Genomic DNA, 17,870 nt, shown 5'->3' on the forward strand with positions numbered 1-17,870 from the left:
CATTTCTGTTGGTTCTATCCTACTGATGGGACAGGGCATATCCAGGGATTTATGGTGTCTGGAACATTGTTTATAAGGTATGATTCTGAGCGTATGATGATGTCAGGCTGCGAGTTCACTAGTTGCGAACCAGCTGTCCTAATTTTCACACAAGCTCACAGATATTGACACAGAGAAGTTTGCAAGGGTGACAGGGTTGAGTTTGTCATTGTCATTTCTGGTGCATAGGCCAAGTAGTTCAAGGAGTTTGATTCCTTTTCTGAGACATTTTGGTGGTTGATGCAACCAAGTGGTTTGCTAGCCATTCAAAGAGCAGGTAAGAGTCAACTATATTGCTGTAGGTCTGGAACAGCATGTAAGCCAGACCAGGGAAGGACAATAGTTTTCCTTTCTTAAAGGGCATTAATGAGCCACATCTATGTTTTATCACAATCAACAATGGTTATATAATCATCATTATACTTTTAATTCAAGATTTGAACTGAATTCTACAGTTGTTTTTCACAGCACAATGCAAGGAACCAGTGAATCTCAAGGTTAAGTCCTTACAATTGATGAATAACCAAATGTGCACATTCCCTTTCCTGTGAATCCCATGGGCTTTGAACTTTCCCAAGTTCCCTCCCAATTTCTCTAAGTCTTCATCACACCAATTTATGCCCCAACCGCAAGCATATCAAGTAAACAGACCAGGTGTGGGAGTGCACTGTCACTCTATGGAAACCAGAGGGCTGCTTCCAGTTAATGAATCCCCCCCTCTCACATTAATCTTTTCCTTTCAATGCTCTATCACATTTTATGCTTCCCATTTCACAACTGTAATCCTTTCTGAATTTGAAAATGCTGCCTCCAATCCTGCTATTCATACAGTTAAATAGCTCGGCTTATCTCTTGCAGTAGTGGCCCCCAATTATTCCCCTTGAGTTTCACTGGACTGACCACGATTGAAGCCGACAGAGCAACTTTGCTGGACAGCTTCAATTGGAGTCACTAGACCCTTGTAAAACTCCCTGACCATCTTCCTCCAACTCCGTGGCCTGTTGCACTGGCGCCATTGGGTTGACTGTGGCCCATTCCCCAGACTGTAGAGATATTGACGTCCCCTGCTCCTGGGTGATGGACTGAACATGCTTAAGCCCCGGGTCTGATATCGAACGCTGATCTTAACTTGTTGTATGGGGCTCACTGACTGAAGCAGGTCTCCCTTGACTTGACTGAAGATATTCAATTTAAGAATGTTAAATACACAGGTGGTACACTGTGTAGTTGTGAGATTGATGTAGTAAGCTGCTGTATAACAGGATGCTCATCCCCCTAACTGATGACTACCGACAATCAGGAGAAGCTGTTTGGCTTTGTGTCTGCACGAAGCAGGAAGGCCAGGCAGAAAGACTGTGAATCTTTTAGCAGCGGCTGAAGCATCAAAGCACCAAAAGGCAAGACAAGATAGGGGTGTTATGGGCATCAAAGTAGGCACAAAGTGTGTGAGTGCTAAGAAAGCAAATGAGGAGCCCTTAGATGCAGCCTGGTCTAGTCCATGAGTAAGTTGCCTGCCCTGAATGCAAAGTGTCCAGGCAGCAGCATTGTAATGAAAGGTGCCAGAACAGTCTGAAGTGCAACACTGAGGTACAGACACGCACTGTAAGAGGATCAGAGATGGCCACTGATGGTGCAGTAAGGCTGGTATAAGTTTGGTGCCAATGTCTGTCGGTGTGGGTTGTACAGTGTGACAGCCCATGTTACGCTCCCTGTGACCTTGGTGACTGCTGTCCAAGGTGGACGCTTGGAGGAGCACATGGCAAGAAAAGGGTCTCTAGGTTACCACCCTGACTTTCATGTCAGGAATATCTGGTTTCTATCGGATGGAAGGATGTTGTATTGCATATAAATGAGTTGAGATAAGATACTAATGAAGATCACATTGAGAAATAATCCATGCAAATAGACTTTCACAGCCGACTAGTGAGAATCCTGTCGCATCATCCAACACTTGGCCAAAAAATGGGTCTTTTTGATCTTTGCGTTAAGAAGATCCTCAATTGTCACTGCATCTGATTTTCCTGACTTTCTCACTATAGGCAATGTCACTCAGGGACAAGTGAGTTCTGACCTTTAAGTTTCTTCTCATCTATTTTAAGTATCCCTGATCTGCATCATTCTGAAGCACCCAAGTCACAGAATGAAGTTTGAAGTTACGAGCATCAAGATGGGAGGCGTTGGGCATGAAAGCTGGTTGGGGTGGGGTGGGTGGGGCGAGAGTGGGGGGTAACATTTGACAGCAATGAGGTGAAAATGATGCCAGGTGTATTGAACTGGTACTCAGGTAGAATCACAGCTCCATTATTATAATTCTGTCCTTTTATATTCTATATATGAATGATGTTATTCTGTTTAATATAAATGTGCTCACCTAAAACAGGGCTTCTCAAACTGACTCTCACCACTTGTACATCTTGCTTTCCTGTGTAATTGGATGAATGTGTTTGCAGATCCAAAGCAAAAGTAATGCAACCGAAATAACCCATAAAGTTACAGCAGTGGACAATATGAGAAATGTCCTCCTTATTTCAAGCAAAAGTGGTTTATCTTTAATGCCTCTCTAAGAAAAAATTCAGTACTAATGCAAGGCCCCTGATAATGGTGCTCCCAAATTTAAACAGGTTAAAAATGACCATTAAAAAAATCCTCACTAAATCTCAACATCAACTGTGGTCTGAGACTTTCAAATTCGATCTTGCACAATACCCTGTTAATTAATGGAAATTGAGCTCAACTAAAGAGAACAATTGATCTTAGCAGTCACTGTCTCATACCCTGAGACAGACTCATACTCAATGTCAAAATCAGTAAGGCCTCTTTAAATCCTCAAAATATTTTCTCTTGGTGGGTGCCGCCTAATGAACAAATCTTTGAAACTCTTGAAAAAAAAGGCTTGTGAACAGGAGGGTCTTCCTTATCTTTGTGATTGAAACAATTCTGACAACACCAAACATCTGTGCCCCCCCAACTCCACGTAGCACAACATTGGCCACCTTCATGGCTGAGCAACTGAAGCAACTCTCCACCCTGCATTCCCCCCCCCCCCACTTTTTGTCAGTAATTTTGATTTCTGTGAATCTCTTGTGATAATTTCATGTTTTTGTGATAACAATAAACAGTTGATATTGGACTATCCATCTGTTATTGGATAAGCTGCATCTTATACATCAGTCCCACATTCTCATTCTCTTTTTTAATGCTATCGCCAAAAATTATAATGACAGCTTCAGGTACTTTGTTGAGAAAATCATTCTTCCACCATCTCATGCCTATTTTAAATACTTGATTCTTTTTCTGGTCATCTATTTCCAGGGATAGAAAATATAAAATAACTGATGAGGTTATCACAGTCACATTTCAGTAGTTTCAATGTTTTACAAAATTACATTAATCAATGACAACAGAAGCATTAAACTGGAGCAATTCAAACATCTAGTTAATCTGTGAAATTAACATCTGACCACACTTTTATTGTTCCCCTTATTATTTACTTATTTGGTGCAAAGACCAGCACAATCACTTCTGCTGTACATCTTGCTTTCCTGTGTAATGGGATGAATGTGTTTGCAGATCCAAGGCACAAATAATGCACCTGAAATATCCCATAAAGTTGTAGCAGTAGAAAATATGAGAAATGGTTTATCTCCAATGCCTCTTTAAGGAAAATTTCAGTACTAATGCAAGGCCCTGATAGTGGCGCTCCCAAATTTCAACAGGTTAAAAATGACCATTAAAAAGCCTCATTAAATCTCAACATCAACTGTGATTTGAAACTTTCAAATTCACTTTTGTTCAATATGCTATTATTTAGTGGAAATTGAGCTCAACCAAAGAGAACACTTGACCCTAGCAGAACTGTATCTCCCAAGTCGAGAACTTGGTGCTGGAAAAGCACAGTAGGTCAGGCAGCATTTGAGGAGCAGGAGAATCGATGTTTTGGGCAAGAGCCCTTCATTCTGATGAACAGCTCTTGCCTGAAACGTTGATTCTCTTGATCCTTGATGCTGCCTGACCTGCTGTGCTTTTCCAGCACCAAGCTCTCGACTCTGATCTCCAGTATCTGCAGTCCTCACTTTCTCCACTGTGTCTCCCAATACAGTCTTTAATATAACTAATTAATCAGTAATTCAAACTGGTGGATAGTACCTCCTCTGAAGCTGTAATTGCTGATATTTTGGGGAAAAAAGTCATACTTGGATCAGTGACATACTTTGAACACGAGCTCAATGGTGTGGCCTATTCTATGTCACATTTAATAACCTATCCTCTTTTAATTCCAAGCATGATAATGGTAGAATATCCTGACTGTTTAAATCCAGGTACCTATCTTCCTTACAGTCACGTCAGAGATATGCAAGGCATTGCAAAAGCAATCTTAGCAACTACATGATCAACAATGAACAAGAAATCTAACCTATCCAACAAGAATGGGTACTGCAGCCATGGACGCGGCAATAGTGCCAGAACTAATTATTTTGTTTTGATATAACAGATCTTTCTCATCATGTTACTGTAAAGTGTCATATCACCAAAGGACAAAAGTAAATATGTTTGAGTTTTATTTCTATGCCTGAACCTATTCTAATCAAGTGAAAATGTCATATTTATTTCTGTTAATCTCTCTGATAGTTAGAGTGTACTTTTGCAGTTTATCATTTAGTCACCTTGCTGGGTAAACACTGCGGCTTCTATCCTCAATTTTCATTTTGGCTTCACTGTGGTTTTAATTTTTTGATTTAAAAGGTGTCAAAGAGTTTGATCATCTATTGGTTTATGTCATCCGATTCTCGAAAATAACAAGCTAATTTTATCGAAGGAGTACCTCATGGAAGGAGGCCATTCAGCCCTCCTGTCACATTTAGAGCAATAAGACTTTGCAGTGCAGTTAATTTAAGTGACTAACAAGGAATTATATATTCTCATTCATCATCTTGCCTATGAATATGAGACAAACAGTATAAGGATTTGTAGACTCTACTCAGATCATGTACATTACAGACCACAAAAACATACAGTAAATTAAAAAATAAATGTTTAATATGTCCATATGTTCACAAACATAAAATATTGAACAATAACAATAGATTGTAACAAAATTGCACAAAAATATTTTGTATTAACGACTTCACAAAAATAGCAGAAAATAATTCAAGATGGATATGATTAAATGCCAGATGATTTTTAAAATTTTATTTTATCCAGCAGTGTTTCCTGTATTTGCGTGCTTGTACATGTCTATAGCACTAAAGTGTAGACTTATTGCAGGGAACAGAGTTAATACAGAAAAACATTGCTATTATCAATGATATACATGTTTTATATACAGTTTCAGTAATGACTGATTTCAGCATAACTAGATCCTGCCTCAGTAAACAGCTAAAGCACCCTATACCGCATTTATACAATATTTATAATTAGCTCATCCACTTTACCACTTATTTACTTCATTGACAACTGATTCCAGATACTTGCATTTGTAAAATGATATTTAACTCAATTTAAGTCTTACCAATGACACTTCCGAGACAAACTGTGCTTAACACCACTTCATATGCAGCATTTGTCCAGAGAAATCCTTAATATGGCTAAAATCCCTTTACCTTTTCAAAAGTCTAAAATCCTTGATACCAGTATAACACTGCAGTAACAGCAGCACCAATATTATATTAAATCCATTGCTGAAATCTTTAAAATATATTTTCTGATGATGTTAACAAAATTGAACAATGTACATCTCTAAATATCAGAAATGTATATTTCCATTGATACATATTTTACAAGAAGTTATCATGCAGTTCATGCTTATTGGAATAGAACTATATACACAGTAACTCATCTAGTTAACAGGTACATATAGAAGTTGTTAATTAAGACATGGATATGAATGTCCAGTATGGTTTCAGCTAAACCAGCTAGGCATTTCTTGTTGGATTGAAATGTTACCCCAGATGATGGATATGTTACCTCTTTTCATGTTTGTGCCTTCCTGAAGCCATTAAGAATGAGCGCTTGTCTCTGCTTGCGTGTAACCAGTAAAGACAACATCTTTGCAGTTATCTGCATGTAAACAATTGGAAACACTCAGTTCTATAAACTTCATTACTCATCTGCTCTACAGAACAGTAATAAATCCCAACATGCAGAACAGTTGGTCAATGTTTTTGTCAGCAAATGGTGCAATACACACATATATCCAGAGCCTCCACGTTCCAGAAAGTGCACATTGCTTGCAGACGATGAGACAGAATGTTCCATGCAAATGATTTAACCCAAGCCACATTGTGTGGACTCAGACAGAAGTCAAGACATCTTCGAAATGGATCAAAGTCACAGAAATGAAGTTCCAATGGAGTGATATCATTTGGAAGCACATGTTTGTATTCAGTATCTCCCTGAAAAACACTTGTCATTGAACATAGTGGCTAAGCAGATCTTTAAATGCCCTTAGTTTGTAACGGTAATGCAGTAAAATTAACATATAAGCAAGAAGCATTACTTTGCAAAGATTAAATGCAAAGGTCAGAAACTTCAGCTATCTTTATATTTACAATTATATCATGCAGGTTTTAAGTCTTACTAGTAAGTCTACACTTAAAGCTGCTGTTTCAATTATATTATAATGCAGTAGAAGTTAACTTGAATAAATTATTCTATGCTTGTTTACAATATAGATGGAATGGGAGATCGAGAACGTCTCAGGGGACAAGGTGAGTTGTAGGGTGAAGCTACTGGAGACAGTCTTAGAGCATTACCAGCCATGCCAGCTATGTTGTTTAAGCTTCTGGACTTTTCATATCCTTATACGGAAAGAGAAATGCACAGATATCAGTTTGCAACAGTTAACAGCCATAAAAACATTACAAAATGCAATGCAATCAAAAGTGGTCTTCTAAATTATAAGCTAATTTGGTTAGAACCAGGCACATTAAGAGTGATCTGGGATTATAGCTGCCTCTGTGCAAAAAATAACTTTAAGGAATGTAATAAAAAAGTGCAGAAAGGAGCACAAAGAAATTTGCATTTCTTGCCTTTAAGAGGATACTAAATATTTTTATAGCATGGTTAATTCTGACCAGTTGAGAAAAACATTTTGAAACAGAAAGGCATTTCTGAAATTAATACCTTTTGAAATTACTTCATTGAATAGAAATTAGAAAAATATAGTTTGCATTCTTACTTAATTAATAAACTGAGGTAAAGGCAAATGAGAAGATCAAAATTTGCTTGGCTCAGGATAGTCTGTGCCATTCTAAATGATCAAGCAATGGAATGCATCTTATGGGTTAAATATTAAAGGTGAACTATCAGGATATGTCTGTGCTAACTGATTAACTTAGATGTGTGAGAACTGACTGTAATTTGATTAGATTTAAAACATACACAAATGCACACTTAAAAATGTATACCAGGATGTTCATTAGCTAATGCATTACAAGAAAAATGACTGCACAGAAAAGTATGATATGAGAAATGCACATTTTCTAAATTAGTTTATGTATTTAATGTCAAAAGTTAATTTGAGCTTTCTAAGAATTGCATACCTTTCCTGATCCCTCCATCAGTAGCACACGCATAATCACCTGTTGTCAGCAAGAAACATGTTCCCCCGCTTCTGTTTTTGTCCCTGGTGCTAGACCGTCTGATTGGAAGCCTCTCTTCAGGAGATAGTGGTTGGTCACTTCCTGCACTGTCTTCACCTGACAACACTGTTCACATCACCATTCTATTTATTGTACTGAATGTATACTGCTAGTTCAAAACATTCTACAATCTGAATTCATAATAGAGACATGCAAGATTATGGATGATATGACCTTTCAAATCCTAATTTCTTATCAATAAACAAACAAGGCATGGCAAAGCAGCAACAATGTCAAACATATTAGGTAAGGGGCAAGGCACACACTGGCGAAAAGGATTCCATCACAGCTAACAGTTATTAAAATGACCATGCATTGTCACATATAGCAAAGAGAGAATTTGCAGCATGCACTACTGTTACAAATGCAGATTGTAATATAGACCATTCCACCTCAAATGCATGAATACATTATGAGCACAAATATATACTATCATACAGTATAGCAATCAGCAAGCTAATATTTATTGATTGGAAGGCAGATTTCTATGAATGTTGGTTTCATTGAATGGTACTAAAACAAGTAATGTTCTATTCTGCTTATATCACAGAGAGTGAACAATTTATAGTTTAGTTGAAAATGTTCAGTTAAAGTTTAAAAATAGTGTTACATATGAATGTAACAAAAAATGTTTTTTTGAAACAATACATGAATATTATACTTTAAAGTGCTTGAGAAATCTGTGTAGACAGGCAGGAGGTTGGAAGAACTCAGCAAGCCAGGCAGCAACAGGAGGTCGAGAAGTAGATGTTTCAAGTCTCCTGAAGAAGGGTTACACGCGAAACAGTGACTTCTCCACTTCCTGATGCTGCCTGGCTTGCTATGTTTTTCCAACCTCCTGCCTGTCTACTTTGGATTCCAGCATCTGCGGTTTGTTTTGACTCTAGGAAATCTGTGTGGCGGTTTTAGATATCAGTCTTGCTTTCGTTTTGTAGACTGCATTTAATTCTGTAGTTGCATTCTCGATGAAATGTAACCAAAATTCTTTTTGTATATCAGCTTGAATTACACTATCTCAAAATTCTCAAGGGTTCTTGATACCTTGTACAGTATTTCACATTGAACTGGAGGGTTATTTCTTGTCATCTTGTATAGCAGTGTAAAGGGTTGGCTGGATCTCACAGCATTGAAAATGCTCATGTAATGGAGAACTCACATTAGTTTAACTGGATGGAAAGCCAAAATGGCTCCATATATGGCATGATATTCTTCATCCATGTGATTAAATGTACTGATCAGAAAATTTGCCTTAAGATTGCCACTTAAATATTAAGGCAATGAAGTTTGTTTTATTAATAATATGAAGGGAGAGGGAATAACAAATCAGAAGACTGACTGCCCATTTTCCCTTTGCATGCAAGTTCATAATTGCCAGATTTTGTAAATTATTTTTTTAGAAGTAATTGTAGATACCATTGAGTAGACCCTGGTTGTGAACATTGTGAAGCTAATAATATTCAAGATTTCAAAACTAACCTTAATGTTGTGCAAAGCTTTGAAAGAGGAAATTACACAAAATGTAGGATCAATTCCTCAGGTAAGGTGGGGGTGGGCAAGAAATGCACGTTGCATAAATAAATTTTAAAAAGATTGTCCCTCTTGTTTTTGACCTTGTTGCTGGACCAATGATAGGAAGCCTCTCTTCAGGAGATGGTCACAAAACTGCATCGGCTAGTTTATCACAAATGAGCGGTGGGGGAAGATTTCAGCCGACATGAATAACTTTAACCTTAACTTTATGATGCTTCTTTGTTTTTGGACTCCAGTTTGTTTACTGAAAGAGGACTTCTGGCAAACCAGGCACGTATAAGAGGGTGTTAAAATAAAAATGCCAGAAATGCTCAGCAGGTAGCACCTGTGGAGAGAAACAAGAATTAGCATTTCAGGTTGATGACCTTTCTGACAGTTCTGTTGTAAGACCATCAGCCTGAAACATAAACAGCTTCTCTCTGCAGATACTATGTGACCTGTTGAGTATTTCTAGCATATTTTGTTTATGTTTTGGATTTCTAGCACCAGTAATATTTTGCTTTATGTGTATGATGGCAACCAGTAGTAGGCCCTTTCAAAATGGCAATGGCTGCGCCTTTGAGTTGATGGAGGGATATGCTGCATTTTGTGGCTATTACTGTACAATTAATGCTAAGCACAACAAATTAGAATCACAATTGCTGTGTGTATAAGTATCAAATTATTAACGTGATCTCATGCCATTTCTTCATTTGCTATATATGATCTCACTATCATCATGGAATTTTAAATTAGTAGATAATTTTACAGCCTTCAGAAAGAGTGCTATGGAAAAAAAAGTACTTCACAAAATGCCGAAGCTGCTGTTCTTCAATGGCAAAGCAAATCTTTAAAACTTGTTACAGATACTCTACATATTTGACTGGAAGATACTCCATGGACCACCTTCATCCTCCACCCGAGGAAGGCAGGAGGCTGGCATAGTATTTATGCTGCCTGGCCAATGTCATCAGGGAAATGCAGGAGTGAAACTAAAATGACTGGTACTTCCCAACCCCCCAAAATAAGCAACAAAACTATACCGAAGTACTTTTGAGCAGGTTTCTAATTTTCCTCCCAAAAACTCAGTAGATTGGGCCTTTGAAAATCTGGCACAGATCAGGAAAGAGTTCATGGTGCATATGTGCCATTTACACCTGACAGTGGAAACCAGGGCCCTACTACTGTTGGAGGACTTCGATTTGAATACATTAAAAAGCTTCTGGCTGGAAATGTGCAGATTGTGTTATAAAGGCCTGAAGTGTTAACTCAAAGTCCTGACCCACTATCAAGTTTTGGCAGCCTTCTGTTTTTAATCAGCTGAGGAACAGGTGGAACGCAAATTGAAAATTGTCACTCCCACATCTCCAAAGGTAAATTAAAATGATTTTTCTTTTTGTTTGAAGAGTTCTGTATGAAATGAATTGAACGGTTAGCAAAATGTATCATTTCACCAAATACTGATTCAGTTTCACAAAATCTATATTGTTTGTTTAATAGGGATAGTAGGTACAATGCTGCCAATATTTTCATTAGGAAGCTTTAGTTGGGCCTGAAACGATTATGGTAACTTACTTTAGAACAATTCTATAGAACAAATCCATGCATCATGCCTTGGTCATGACTGTGGTTAAAAAGTTAGATAGCGTAACTTTTTAAATCGACAGCTTTATACTGTGGTGATTTTTCAATGATGTTGATTGGACTGGTCTATGTCCAGAGCTTACCAGGTACGTATTTTCCATTTTTGTCTTACCTGTCCTGTTACACTCCAGCTTATCTTTCCCAAAAGGACACACATCACTTTGAGTGCTGTTGCAAGGCGTATTCAGATCAGTTTTGCAGTAAGTTGGAGACCCTGCTTGTGGAGCTTGGGAAATGTGTTTCTTTCTCTTTCTTGGAAGCTTCTGTTTTGCCATGGCCAGTGAATAGTACATTCCAAAATTATTGACAATAACTGGTACAGGCATTGCTATTGTCAGCACGCCCGCAAGGGCACAGAGAGCTCCTACTAACATGCCCGACCAGGTCTGAGGGTACATGTCTCCATATCCAAGTGTTGTCATGGTTACGACTGCCCACCAGAATCCAATAGGGATATTTTTGAACTTGGTGTGGTGACTAGCTGTTGGATCATTTGGGTTTGCTCCGATTCTCTCAGCATAGTAAATCATTGTAGCAAATATCAACACACCCAGTGCCAAGAAAATGATTAAGAGCAGAAATTCATTAGTGCTAGCACGGAGAGTGTGTCCAAGAACTCTCAACCCCACAAAGTGACGGGTTAGCTTGAAGATTCGCAAAATTCTGACAAACCTTACCACCCTGAGGAAGCCCAGCACATCTTTTGCAGCCTTTGATGAAAGTCCACGGAGTCCCACCTCCAAATAAAAGGGTAAAATTGCAACAAAGTCAATAATATTTAGAAGATTTTTGATGAATTCAAGTTTATCAGGGCAGAAGATAATTCGAACTAAAAATTCAATAGTAAACCATACTACACATACACCTTCGATGTATGTCAATGCCGGGTCTGTTTCCATCTCAAGATGTTGGATTAATTGAGATGAATTCCCATTTATTACATGTTCTGTTTTGTTAACAATCTTGTTAAATGCCTCATGTGTCTCGAGGCAAAAGGTGGTGATTGAGACGAGGATGAACAATAAAGAGGCAAAGGCAATGAACTGAAAAAGAAAGAGCAAAAATGCAATTACTTACAGTTTTAATAACAGTTTCAAATAATATTTTTAGTTGAAAACCTGAAAGGTATTCGGCAATATTAGGTAATAATGTAACAAAGGTATTAGACAATTATTGAAAATTTTATATAAATGGCTTTAGTTTTACATCTAATCTTATAAATTCCATACTTTCAGAAAAGATTTGCTTCAGAAGAAGCCTTTGGTACTATATTCCTTCTCAATATATTTTACAAGTAACAAACCATGTACTTTGTTATCAGTGTTATTGCAAAGGATTGTAATCTGTATAGCTTTCTACAATCACCTCAATTTTACAGTACAGTATTTGCAAACTTAGTTACTATTGTGCTTTTGCATCTTAATTTTTATATTACAATTTGCATCCATGTAATTTAGCATTTCAATACCTTTTATAATCTGTAAGTATGCAAATAAAAAGTGATTGCTCACAACCTGCTTTACTGATGCGAGGGATTACTAAGACATTACAAAATTGCAGAAATAGTGGTTATCGATTATAAAATAATCTCTGTACACATTTTGAGTGCTGTAGAGTGAATGAGCAGACAATGGATTAAATCAACAAAATAATCTAAAATGATCAGTATATATACAAGAAAAATAGTTATTCATTTTTAAATTTGTAGTATTATGTTTAAAACATTGATTTGGAAGACTTTATTCAGTTAGCTCCCTGTGAGATCAGTTATATTGCAAATAGCCTCACTAAGCTCACCAATAAAATGCTTCTATAATAAACCAATTGAACAAATTCCTAAACTGTTAATCATAAGAATAATAAACTCAAACTGAAAAGGTCAGTGATTCCATGGCATCCTTATAAAGTATGAATGGATATCAAAGTGATTATTCCAAATTTCTCATTGTTATCAGTTTCATATTACTATTTCCACCATATGGCAATGCTTCTTTGGATGCCTGGGTTCTGTAAGAAGCAAAGACCACAATGATTCTGGAAACCTTCAAGTAACTATACTGTAACACTCACCTTGGCTTCAATACTCATGATCAATCATGAGCCTATTGGATAAGTACTATGATACTGTTCATTGGTTGCCCAAAACAGGACACTCACTCTGGCTTTCACTAGGAAGAGATGACTGATGGATTTAACATGGAGAACAGGCTGAAAAAGATAGCCCTTCATGGTAACCTCAAGTAGTGTGGAAATTGAATCCACACTGCTGGGGTCAATCTACATTGTTACATCAGCTGTCCAGCCAAGTAAGCTAACCAAATCCCAGGTACCCTAAAAGCATCAACCTGTCTCATTTTCTCAGCACTTAACTCTGGCACAATTGAAACACATTAGAGAAAGGAGTTTATGGCTGCTAGGGCAGTATTTAAACACATTTACGATGTTAAATCATGGTAACTGATGAATTGCATTAAACTGAAGCCCAACTGCTTTCTGTAAAGAGATTAGATTGGGAGGCAGCACTTCTGCTGCCACAGTCTTACACTTTGAAGATAGTTGACACACTGCTTTACTATGGGTTTGAGGTTAGAATCATTAAACAGAGGTCATTCATTCAAGTTGGTTTCATTTCTATTAAGCTTAATATGTGCAAGATCATGAGCAATGATAGACTGCTTATTAGGGCTCTTGTGGCACAGCGATTGTGCACTTACAACTGGAGGACCTGCGTTTAACTCCCACCTGCTTCAGAGGTGAGGAGTAGTAACTCTAAACAGGTAGCTTAGAGCATATCTAGGTTAGAAATGTGTGTGGAAGCCTTTAACTCCAGGTCTCCACTGCTTTTTCATCAAGCATGGATTTCTGTGGAAAGAGCAGTGGACATAGGAAGCTTTCACATCTAGTATATATCTTTGCAAAAGCCGTCTAAATCTATTAGAGATTGGACCTGACTTTAGGATAATTTCTGAAATACTTTGTAATTTAGTTTCTATGGTGTCCACTACTGTTAGCCATGAGGATCCCTCAATATATAAGTTTATAAAGTGGAGAGATGCCATTTATAGTGGGCTCCAGCAGAGAAATTATGCGTCCATCTAACAGTATGGTCACATTATGCCATCTAAAAACACAAGAGCTTACACGTTGATTTGGTAAACCATGGATCCTATCTTCAAAGGAAGTGCAGGGAGGAGGTGTAATGATACAACAAAGGTAAAGGAAGATTTGGCTAATTATAATGCTGACTTGTATTTCAGAATTGCTTAATTATGTGGTGCTACATTAGAATAAAGCATGCAACATCAATACAGTTCAATTGTTTGAATCCAACACAATGTCACTGACCTTATCCCAACAATTATTCAGGCATCTATCTGACATTGAACTTTGTCAACTCTCTTTATATAGTCCACTTCAACAAGGAGGCAGACAACAGACATTTGTTGAGAAGTGCTCCTGCAGCTAAGTTTTAGCATAAGGATAAGGATGACCCAGTGATAGTAACAAACAACTTGAGGCATGTTCCAATGTTACCAATTGGGTAGATGCCAGCGTGTGGCCCTGATGAAGGATTTATGCTTGAAACGTTGACTCCCCTGCTCCTCGGATGACCTGATCTACTGTGCTTTTCCAGCGCCACACTTTTCAGCCCTAGATGCCACAGTATAACAATCAGGTCAGTGCATCATTTCAGAAGCCATCAATCAATGGTTGAATCCTGAGATGTTCTGATTAACCTACCTGTGTAGCGAGTTCCTTTACTCTGCAATATTTTTCTAACATTGCTTCATCCCTTTTCCCGTTACCTTGGCATAAGTAACGAGACACGTATTGGGCTTTTTCTAAAATACTTGTCACACAGTCCTGGCATTTCTGCTGAATTGCTTGCATTCATTTAGTTTTTACTGAACGGATTTAAAATTCTGATCAGCCAGTATGTGGAATGTGTTGGCCAAGATCTCATTTGAATCTGACAGTGAGCTGCTAATATCAAATGGCTGACCCTCAATGCTGTGATGTCAGCCATGTAAGAAGTCTATGGTAAGTCCCACATACATAGTGAAGGCAAGACTACATGATGGTGATCCTGGGTCAGCAGTGGTCTGTAGTAACAGAAATATATTTGTTCCTTCAATCTCAACAAACACACAAATTTTTAATTTCCTTACACCAGAAAAGGCAGGTAAACACATGAACAAAAGAATTAATCTCCATTGAAGTCAAAAACAGCAAAACAAAGATCCTAACTACGTCATCAGGTTAAGATTCCTACTGCATTTTTACTGCTCCACTTACTGCTCATCAGTGAGCAGTTCAAAGTCAACAACATTACTGTAGGTCTGGAGTCACACATAGGTAATAATAACAGATTGCCTTCCCTGAAGGGGTTAGGGGTGCTTTATGACAATGAAGTGGCAATATGGCAAGCATTCTATTAGCTTTTAATTCAGACTTTATTTTGTATTGAATTCATATTTCACCATGAATGGGATTTGAACTCATAACCCCCAAAAAGCATGACTTTGGGGTTCTGAATAACTACCACAGTAGCCTTTTTCCCCCCATTATTCATTCAATCTGTCTAAGCAGTACTTATTGCCCATCTTCAATTGCCCAGAGGATAGTTAAAAGTCAACCACATTGCTATGAGTGTGGTGTCATATGTAGGTCAGACCAGGTAAGGACAGCAGTTTCCTTCCTTAAAGGACATTAGATGGCTTTTTCCAACAATCGACAACAAATTCACAGTCATTATTAGACTCTTAATTCCACATTTATTTTTAATTTAATTCCAATTCCACCATCTGCTAGATTTTAAACCCAGGTCCCCAGAACATTATCTGGATCTCTAGACTAACAGGCCAGCGATGATACTACTAGGTCACCAGCTTCCCGCCTACCATTCCACTGCCTGCCCTTCCATCTGTTTCAGGCAATAGCTGTAACTACTCAGGGGTAGGCCCGTTTCGATATGACAGAACAAAGTCAAGTGCAAATTGAGAAATAATCTATCAAACTCATTCTGAAGCTCAAACTTTTTCATTTAAGTGATATTGATGGATTAAAACTGACCCCATATTTGCTCTGTCCAGACATCCAACATTGCATCCACAGCTATGAATGACTTTGTAAATGGCCCGACATATAAAATATGAGTTTCATTACTGTAGAAATTGCACTGGCTTCAGCCACTATTTAGAAACTGGTGCTGCTGTTCAGACCTCCGAGGGCACAGTAATGTGCTTCACAGGTTCAGAAATCCTACATATCTTATAGTCTGAAGGACATTTGACAAAGATGAGGAAAAATCACTCAAGCAGAAATTGCAGCCGGAAGCAAGACTAGCCTATTAGAAATAACAAGATGAGGCTTGAAAGAAAGTCATGAAACAAGAGGCATTATCAGTGAAGCAAATGACTGCAGTTAAACTGGGATGAAACATCAGTGCACATTAAACATCAGTGTATATTAAACATGAGTGCATATTAAAAATCCAAAAATGACAAAGGGTGATTACAACAAGGAAATTGTTCTGCAGAATATGAAGGAATGAGAATTTCAGAGAGGAAAGTTGAGATGACTGAATTTAGAAATAATGATCAAATAACTCTCTTTGGAGTAAGTAATTCCAAGTATGAGAACTTTCTGGAAAGATTGAAAGGCACGGTCACCAATATGGTTAAATCTGTAATTTCAAATCCATCTGCAAGTGTGAACTATTGGAATTGTACAGCTTTACTGTGACTAAAGCAGGGGTAGTTTCTGGATTGTTGTGTATACATGTGGCAAGATGTGCCAATCTGTAAGGCACAGAACAGTTTATCGTTGAAGGAGTCCAGAGCGAGAGGGCAAAGGTTTAGGATGAGAGCAGAAAGATTTAAAAGGGACCAAGGGGCAACTTTTTCACGCAGAGGGTGGCACATGTATGGAATGTGCTGCCAGAGGAAGTGGTGGAGGCTGGTACAATTACAACATTTAAAAGGCATTTGGATGGGTATATGAATAGGAAGGGTTTAGAGGGATATGGGCCTAATGCTGGCAAATGGAACTAGATTAATTTAGGATATCTGGTCAGCATGGATGAGATGGACCGAAGGGTCTATTTCTGTGCTATACATTTCTATGTCTCTAATTGGTGACTCAAGACAGATGATTCAGTTTCCTCCCAGAGGACAGCTATGTACTGGTACAAATCATTCAGATATATCAGGATGAAATATTTGTCTTTGGATAAGCATCAGAAACATTGTGTTTTTTGAGGGATTTCCAATGCCTAACGCAACTTTTCACCATATCATACCGAATGGGTTGGTGAGTTGGGCCCAAAGCAGACTCCTGGCGGTGCGGTCGGGTTTGGGCTGGCTGCGGAACTGGGCGGCATCAGTGGCACCTGCATTGGCAAGGTCCAGTGAGGATTCATCATGGTGAGGGCGTTGGTGGAGGTGAGATGGCGCCAAATGGTGGCAACTTCCATTCCAGCGGCAGGGTGTGGCAAAGGAAATTCCTGCCTGGCCACCAGACCTATGGTCCATGGTGGAGCACTTAACACTTTCTTCATATCTTCATTTCTCTGCCTTTACAATACTTTGTTTTGGTTTAGGTTTCTGTGTTTTAAGATGGTGCCCGAGACAACATACAACACTTTTCACTGTATTTTTGCAACAAGATACATGTGACAATAAATCAATTAAAAATTACGTCCTATTCCCGTGGTGTTGCTCACTTTGTATTCCTACCTTACCACCAGCCATTTCCAGAGCCGTCTGCCATTTAGGAGACAGGTGCTGTATGACTGGCAATCCTTGCATCAATGCCATCATTGAAAGGATCTGGATAAACATTGGCAATCTGGTGCCATACCTCACTGGCAATGCAATGGCCAGCAACCACTAAGCCATGCTGCTCATAGCACAAAACTGGCATGGCTGAAATTCGCATAATGAAAATGAAATTCTGGTATCATTACCAAAGTCTATTGAATATTTCATGATGGTCTGCTGCATCCAGCTCTCATCTATCAGGTCCAGTCAGGCTTGG

The 17,870-nt window shown here is 38.3% G+C and overlaps 1 protein-coding gene across 14 annotated transcripts in view; it reads right to left on the minus strand.

Moving 5' to 3' along the window:
• Window positions 1-17,870, minus strand: part of LOC122559750 (voltage-gated potassium channel KCNC2-like) — a 190,657-nt gene that overhangs the window by 21,362 nt on the left and 151,425 nt on the right. For 2 of the 14 annotated variants that reach the window (XR_015760393.1, XM_087997130.1), the window contains exons 2-5: window positions 10,945-11,875; window positions 7,581-7,745; window positions 6,792-6,836; window positions 6,004-6,096 (exon numbers count right to left, since the gene is read on the minus strand). Coding sequence is in view for 11 of the 14 variants with exons in the window: in XM_087997130.1 (XP_087853256.1) it covers window positions 6,035-6,096; window positions 6,792-6,836; window positions 7,581-7,745; window positions 10,945-11,875 (1,203 nt within the window). In the remaining 3 variants the exon portion in view is untranslated. Of the gene's footprint in view, window positions 1-5,060; window positions 6,837-7,580; window positions 7,746-10,944; window positions 11,876-17,870 lie in introns of those variants that run through there. The other 12 variants (XM_043709706.2, XM_087997136.1, XR_006314539.2 and 9 more) reach the window with 11 other exon arrangements.

This window comes from Chiloscyllium plagiosum, unplaced genomic scaffold, assembly GCF_037043375.1.
Source record: "Chiloscyllium plagiosum isolate Xiang-an unplaced genomic scaffold, Cpla_swu_hap1 HiC_scaffold_19, whole genome shotgun sequence".
In the NCBI taxonomy this organism is placed as follows: domain Eukaryota; kingdom Metazoa; phylum Chordata; class Chondrichthyes; order Orectolobiformes; family Hemiscylliidae; genus Chiloscyllium; species Chiloscyllium plagiosum.